Source organism: Scatophagus argus, chromosome 3 (genome assembly GCF_020382885.2).
Source record: "Scatophagus argus isolate fScaArg1 chromosome 3, fScaArg1.pri, whole genome shotgun sequence".
Lineage (NCBI taxonomy): Eukaryota > Metazoa > Chordata > Actinopteri > Scatophagidae > Scatophagus > Scatophagus argus.
The window spans coordinates 8,449,326-8,457,257 of record NC_058495.1 but is presented as its reverse complement, the minus strand read 5'-3'; the positions used below and the strand labels follow the sequence as shown (position 1 = coordinate 8,457,257).

At 43.6% G+C, this 7,932-nt stretch overlaps 1 protein-coding gene across 1 annotated transcript; it reads left to right on the top strand.

Annotated features, from left to right (window-relative positions):
• Positions 1–1,125: 1,125 nt before the first annotated feature.
• Positions 1,126–6,447, top strand: slc32a1 (solute carrier family 32 member 1). The gene is made up of 2 exons (XM_046383213.1): positions 1,126–2,556; positions 3,871–6,447. The coding sequence occupies exons 1-2, from the start codon at positions 2,164–2,166 to the stop codon at positions 5,056–5,058; spliced, it is 1,581 nt and encodes a 526-aa protein (XP_046239169.1). The 5' UTR covers positions 1,126–2,163; the 3' UTR covers positions 5,059–6,447.
• The last annotated feature ends 1,485 nt before the right edge of the window (positions 6,448–7,932 follow it).

Genomic DNA, 7,932 nt, shown 5'->3' with positions numbered 1-7,932 from the left:
TGCTTTCAGATCTCAGAATGAAACAATAAATAAATAAACGAACAATGAAGCAAATTCACCTTTGATCGCCGTTTTTCTGCCTGCATTGGAGGGTGAAATGCTCATTCGTCAAATGTGAGCGCACACAAAATGGGTTAATTATTCTGTTATGAAGAAAATAATATTTTACATTTACACACACGCAACAGCACAGACAGGCTTATCTGCGGTGTTTTCATCCTCCCACGAATCTCTGACACACACACCCATCAGGCCTGTGAGGCTGAGTTCGCCACATGGCGATGGCCGGTTGGAGATGCAGTTTGCTCTTCTGTTATTCCGCTCTTATCGGGTTACAGAAACCAGGCCAAGAGCCTTTGATGGCTCATATGATCATTTTTTTTTGTCTCGTGCAAAGCAAACAGCCTGAATGCATACAGCAACAGGCCGTGTTACAGTGTGTGTGTTAGTTCAGGCTGTTGTAGTGTGCTTTGCAAGGCCGCGGCTTTGTATCACACTGCAGCCTGAGGAAACGCTGAACACGGTGGACACAAAACACAACTGACAGCAAAATGTCAACAAACTGTTTGCAACACTCGGTAAATCACTCAGGCCACATTCACAAAATCACTGCAATTAAGGCTTTTGGTGGCGTTCCTGAATGTGTCACCGAGACAAAACGTGACGGTGAAATAAATAAATAAAGATTCGTCTTGAATATATGAGTTTATTCTTCGGCCGGGCTCGATGTCTCGAAGATGTTTGTTTTTGCCTGAAACAAATGGTTAGGTTGAGTGGAAAAATAAGAAAGTGTTCTCCACTCCCAAAGAATAAAAATAAAAGAATTACGCCCTCGCATCCCACACAAAATCAGGATGTAGTTTCACGCCAGTTAACAAACATTGCGTGTCTAAATTTCCTTTAAAACTGGCTCGATGAGATTTTGAACTACTAAATCTCGTAGCCCGTGTCGACGGAAACACCGCCATGGCTCAGACTGTCACATCATCTTCAGACACAATTAAAGTCGTTGAGTGAGTGAGTGGCTGACTGAACGGATGAATGAGTGAGAGTCCTGAATGAAAAACTCGCTAAAGAAAGGGAAAGAAAGAAAAGAAAAAAACAACAAATTAAAGTAAATCAAACTTCACGTTTCAATTTAGAATATTGGTTGGGCTCCAACTGTCAGAGTCTGTATTAAAATATATGCAATCTCAAGTTCTGTATCTTACCATTTAGCAAAGACAAAATGCAAGAAAATCTATTTTTTTCGCCCCATCAACAAACGCAACACAGTTTTTAAACCCGATCCGCGTAATCCCACAAATCACTTTGGTTACAATTTTGATGTTCCACGTCCTCTTCTCGTTAAAAAAAAGAAAGAAACTGACTTTATTTTAAAATAACAAATCCTAGTTTTGTATGTTATATAATCTGGTCCAGAGTTTCGGTTTTTGGCAAATTCCAGCCTCCTTTTATACGCGTAAAGGTATGCAAGATTTGAGGCCCCCGGAATGTCATTGGATGTTTGGATGAGGTATTATAGATTATGGGTTTGGGAAGGGATGGTGGGGGTACTACAAGCACCTCCCCTAGAAATGCAGCAAATCTCTCCCGTTTTCTCCTGGCGGGGCACTGGGAGGGCTGGAGACGTGCTTTGCATTGGCAGGCTGATGAGGACACGTGTCTCCTCCCTGCCTCCCCCCTGGGCTCCATGGTACCGCATTGGCATCAGTAAAGGCACCTGAAAACCGACAACCAACTCCTGGAAACGCTGCCTGCCACCTTATAACCCAAAAGAAAACGATATTATAGGCCCGACAGAAACCTGTGGATCGCCCTTTCTTCGTGCGTAAAGCTTTTGCGCACATAACCAAACTGCCTCAGAGACTGAATAGGTGCGCTACTCGTCGAGCATCAGAGCGCAGCGCCAAGATGCAGAAACGGAGCAGCGACGTCTGAAGGTGACATGAACCTGGGAATAATCAAGAGCAGCAGGCGTACACTGAACACGAAGTGGAGATAGCAACTGAAACCCGACGGTGTCTTCAAACAAAACTCGCGCTTTATCTAATGCAGAGAATCAAGAGCTGTCATTGCAAGTAGCCTCAGATTTTTACTGACTGGAGGAGAAAAAACACTAATTAAACTGCAGACAGTTGAGATTCAGGGGAGGAACGAAAAATGGCGACGTTAATCAGAAGCAAGCTCTCTAATAAACTGTCAAATGCAGCCACCGCTGTTTCCAACAAATCCCAGGCGAAGGTGAGCGGGATGTTCGCCAGGATGGGGTTCCAGGCCGCCACCGACGAGGAGGCTCTGGGCTTCGCCGCCTGCGATGACCTGGACTACGACCACCGGCAAGGCATGCAGATGGACATTTTGACATCCGATGAGATGGGAGGAGAGGGGAGCGGAGACGGAGGCGTGCTCGAAGGGGACAGCCACTACCAGAGGGACGGCACTGGTCCACCACACTCAGCCTCAAAGGACGGAGATCCGACGAACGAGTTGTCTGAAGTGAGACCAAAAATCACCGCTTGGGAGGCGGGCTGGAACGTCACGAACGCGATCCAGGTAAAGACGCACTTCACGGATTATAAACTGGCGCGTTCGTTGCTCGGTTCTAATTGGCTGAGTCTCATCGGAAACAGCTGTAAAATAGTCGAGATAAACTCACAACTGCAACCGTATAAAAGGTCCAATGAAACGTTCTTACCCAAAACAAAAATCACCAGCAGCGCTCCCCTGGAAACAGCTTGACGAAGTTGCTGTTATGGTAATGCTGTAAAAATATTCACCGTAATAACTTTTGGTCGTTCAATCTTTTTTTTTTTTTTTTTTTGAATCGTTGAACTCAGAACTAAATTTTATTCTAAAATACTTTAATAGAAGCAATGCAGAGATTTTCAGAGAGCTGCTAAGGCGGTAGGATGCGCAGGGAGGTAGCGATGCCCTGCCCCCCCCCCCCAGTTCTTCCTCTTCCTCCTCCTCCTCTTCCTCCTTCCCCTCAGCGCACTCATTCTTTGTCTGTATAGTCATCTCCATGTCTCAGATGCACGTCCCTGATAACCTACTACTCCGCACGGAGATAAATAAATAAATGAATGTACAAAGAAAATCGCCGTCATTTTGCAGACTTTGAGAGTATAGACAAAAAAAGCCCAATTTCCCAATTAATTTCTTTTTGAATTATTTCGGGGTTATTTAAAGGCATCATAATTAATTGCAATTACAATAAAAGAGCTGTGTGCTGAAATGGGCTAAGACGTCTGGACAAAGAGGCCTACATTTTAACTTGGCACATTTAAAAAATGCAGTGAGTCGCGTATGTTGCGATACTGTTTTACAGACAGAAATAAGGAACAGAAAAGATACATTTTTCTTTACATGTTAAGTATCTAATTATGCACAAAGAGCCAGGTGTGCTCCTATGTATTTTGTCCAACTGGTGTTGGTTATTTGATGCGAACAGAGACTCAACATCACTTAAAGAGCGAGGATTCACCCCAGAGTTGAGTCTGCGTGTGTGTGTAGGCTATGCGACAAAAATCCCCGGACGCAATCCTCTCCATGTCCCATCACGGCTGTGGTCACGGCAGTCACCGTGACGTCACAGTGTGTGTGCGCGCGTGTGTCTCCTTCAGCTCGTGGTGACGTCAAAGGCGGGCGGATGCGCTCAAAGCGAAGTGGAAAACCCACTACATGACGAGAGTGATGTCCACTGAAGAGTCAGGCCCACAATAGCCAAAAGCATATGTTAAAATATGATTTGGCTAAATAAATAAAACTATGTGTTCAGGAAAGCATGATGCATTAACGCTTAATCATTCTACTCCAAACAATTTGACCCATTCACAATGTGTTTTGCCTTATTTTTATGTTTCATAGGGGATGTTTGTTCTTGGGCTGCCCTACGCCATCCTGCACGGAGGATACCTCGGACTCTTTCTCATTATTTTCGCCGCCGTGGTGTGCTGTTACACGGGGAAAATCCTCATTGCCTGCCTGTACGAGGAGGACGAAGACGGGCAGCTCGTCCGTGTGAGGGACTCCTATGTAGACATTGCCAACGCCTGCTGCGCGCCCAGATTCCCGTCTTTAGGTGGCCATATCGTGAATGTAGCCCAAATCATTGAGCTAGTGATGACTTGCATCCTGTATGTGGTGGTCAGTGGTAATCTCATGTACAACAGCTTCCCCAACATGCCAATCTCCCAGAAGTCGTGGGCCATCCTCGCCACCGCCGCTCTCCTCCCCTGCGCCTTCCTCAAGAACCTGAAAGCCGTCTCCAAGTTCAGCTTGCTGTGCACAATGGCCCACTTTGTCATCAACATCCTGGTGATTGCGTACTGCCTCTCCAGAGCGAGGGACTGGGCCTGGGACAAGGTCAAGTTTTACATCGACGTCAAGAAGTTCCCGATTTCCATTGGGATTATCGTGTTCAGCTACACCTCGCAGATCTTCCTGCCGTCCCTGGAGGGGAACATGCAGAAACCGAGCGAGTTCCACTGCATGATGAACTGGACTCACATCGCTGCCTGCATCCTCAAGGGCCTGTTCGCCCTAGTGGCCTACTTGACCTGGGCTGACGAAACCAAGGAAGTCATCACAGACAACCTGCCCCCAACCATCCGAGCTGTCGTCAACATCTTCCTGGTGGCCAAAGCTCTGTTGTCGTATCCGCTGCCGTTTTTCGCTGCTGTAGAGGTACTAGAGAAAAGCTTTTTCCAGGATGGGGGACGTGCCTACTTTCCAGATTGCTACGGGGGCGATGGACGCCTAAAATCCTGGGGACTCACCCTCCGATGTAGCCTTGTTGTGTTCACCTTGCTCATGGCTATCTATGTGCCACATTTCGCCCTCCTCATGGGTCTCACCGGCAGCCTGACGGGCGCGGGCCTGTGCTTTCTGCTTCCCAGCCTCTTCCACCTTAAGCTTTTATGGAGAAAGCTGCTATGGCACCAGGTTTTCTTTGATGTCGCCATCTTTGTAATAGGAGGTATATGCAGCATATCTGGTTTTATCCACTCGATGGAGGGGCTCATAGAGGCTTTCAGATATAACATAGAAGAGTAGATGCATTGATGGAATTAGATGTTAACTGCAAACCCCAATTTAGTGGAAATAAAATAAAATAAAATAAAATAAAGTAAAACACACGACTTCCCGGCTAAGCCCTTCTGCTTAATCCATGCGTAGAATCGCGCCCAGAACAAACGCGAACATTTTCGCACTCATACAGTCTTGCATAAGTTCAGAGAAAATGCGCGCATACACAAACACACACAAACACACGCACAGAAATAAAGCCGGTGGCAGTGAGGGGATCCGGTGCATCCACAGCACACTATATGGACAATACATGTTGTATAAATATGCGAACAAACGTACATATACATATTTTCCAGTGGAGTGAACGTTTACAATATCGACCTTAAGCAAAATTGCAAAAAGGGCAGTTTGTCTTTTCGTCTCTCTTGTGGTGCTTCCCCACACGAGACTTCACTTCATGTAACGCTCCGGTTTGTGACGGACGGATATTGGAAAGCATAATGTGATTTTATGATGATTAAGATTCGTTTATTTAAAAGAAGAAGAAGAAGAAAAAAAAAACAAGCGCCACTTTGCTCTATAGGTAATTTGCAATACGATTATGGGCAGCGACTGTGGTGTTAAATCCAGAAAAAAAAACAAAAAACACACACACACACACGCCTGTGGACACACAAGACGGAAAAATAACGCAATGGCAATAACCAGCAGCAGAAACACATGAATGCATGTAGAAATATGTTTCGATAGAAATGAGGAAATTGGACCTTCCCCGAGCAGTTTAAAATACTGGAAAATGCAAAATATTAAAGTACACAGCAGCTATACAAACTATGCATTGAATGTATGATATTTCAGACACACAAAACATTATGAAAATTCCTAAAAAAAAAAAGGGAAAATTTCGATTCTTCTGCGTGAAAGTTAATGCTTTTATATTCTTTCCAATATTTGAAATTTAATTTACTGAGATGTCCAAACCCTCACATCCTGGCCCAAATGTCATCTAGACGGGGACCCCAAATTGAAATCCTGCACACTCAGTTTACCATAATGCTTTTCATTACATTTGAAAATACATGGCCTGTTCTGAAATTAATTTGAAAGACTCCTGTCTTGAAAATTCGATGTCTGAAAATCTAAAAAAGGAGATCATTTAAGAGGAAAATGTGCTTACAGACATTTTTCATTCTGTGCAATCCAATGGGTCCTGTGGAAATGTTATAAAACCGTATGTGTAGTGTGTTATTGTGGTTTCAAAAAGATGGAATGTATATCTCAAAGTCGTTAACATATATCGTGAAAATTAATATTAAAGAATAAAGAAATAAGTGAATTATATTGTAAAAATGTGTGTGGTTTTATGTAAAACGAAAAATGGTCAGAACATGTATTTTTTTTCTCTATAATAAAAGACAGAAAATGGAGAAAATAGTCGCATTCACCTTTTTTTTTAAAAAAATAATAATCAAATTGAGGTTAAATGACACCGTGTAATGGCTGCAGAGGCCTCGGTGTTTGTGTGACAGGGCGCTGGGGTCCATGCAGGCCTACTAAATCTACTTTTTCTAGACCGGTAATGTGTCTACAGAGATATTCAGAGCATGCGTGCTTTTCACCGGGCCGTGCACACCTGCATGCTCAAGTGAAGAGCGCGTCGACAGATTTTCTGCCGCAGGCAGGCAGGCATCAGACCTGATGGTCGACCTGTTCATCCACTGTGCTGATTTTCTGCGCAGACAACATCTGGACAGAGCGTTTTATTCTCTCTGAGTGGGCTAATCCAACAGCTGTTGAACCATCAAGCTACCTGGTGCATACCGATGCACGGATTTAACTGAGGATGGAGTTCACTTAAACTCTTGGCAGTTTAAAGAACCAGTTCGCATGCAAAGAAACTGCAAGGAGAAGGAAAAATAATACAAAAACAGCTGAGAACCACAAAGATAAGCCCTAAGACAGGCGATGTCGCATCAGTATCACTGCATGTATATTAACATCTCGGTGACTTGCTTACAGCCCCGACTTCATCATAGATCAATATTATTTCAACATTAAGCATATCTATATCTGAAATAATGCCATTTTCCTGAAGGCCGTGCATATTTTAACTAAAGCAGACAGTTAATAAACACAACCGAATAAGCTTAAAGAACAAGAAGAAAATAACTTCACACACGAGCAGAATTATGAACGAAACGAAAGGTTCCCAGTATTAAAATACAAGTAATAAGACGATTTTCCTTCTGTAATTATCTCCCAGACAGTAACCATCAACATGCCAGGGGAGCCACCTAGCGGACAGGACAGATATAACAGCTGTGGGCCCATGAAGAAAGACCCTCCTGGCGTTTCCACAGTTTAATTTCCCTTTAATGTTTTTGCTGAACAACCGTCTCTCGGACAGAAAATTGTGACATGCTTCACTGAGTACTATACTCTTTATGATGAGCACACAGGAACTTTTTAAGGCCTTTTCAAAGTGGGGGAATTCTCCCAAAAAAACCAAACAGAATTAGTACATTATCTGAATAACCCTTCTGAGAGAACCCAGTGGTAACACCTGTAGAAGGACACTGGCTTTAATTTACACCGATCAATTTCAAAGGATCTATTTCAGTCCACGTTTATTTGTGACACAACTCTTTTTTGATACAAGTCCTTTAAAATCTTTTAAGATGTCAATAAACATAAAAGCCTTTTAGCAAAACACTAACCTACTAAAACCACACATATCTTAACATTACAATATTTTATCGAAACAGACATTCACTGTGCTGCACATGGTTATTAAATGAGTGGAAATTAATACTTGCTCCTATATGCTGCCAGATCAATTCTAGTGGTGTGCTGGCGCCCTCTGCTGGTCACGTGCCACTGGAAGCGCTTGGTAAAAAA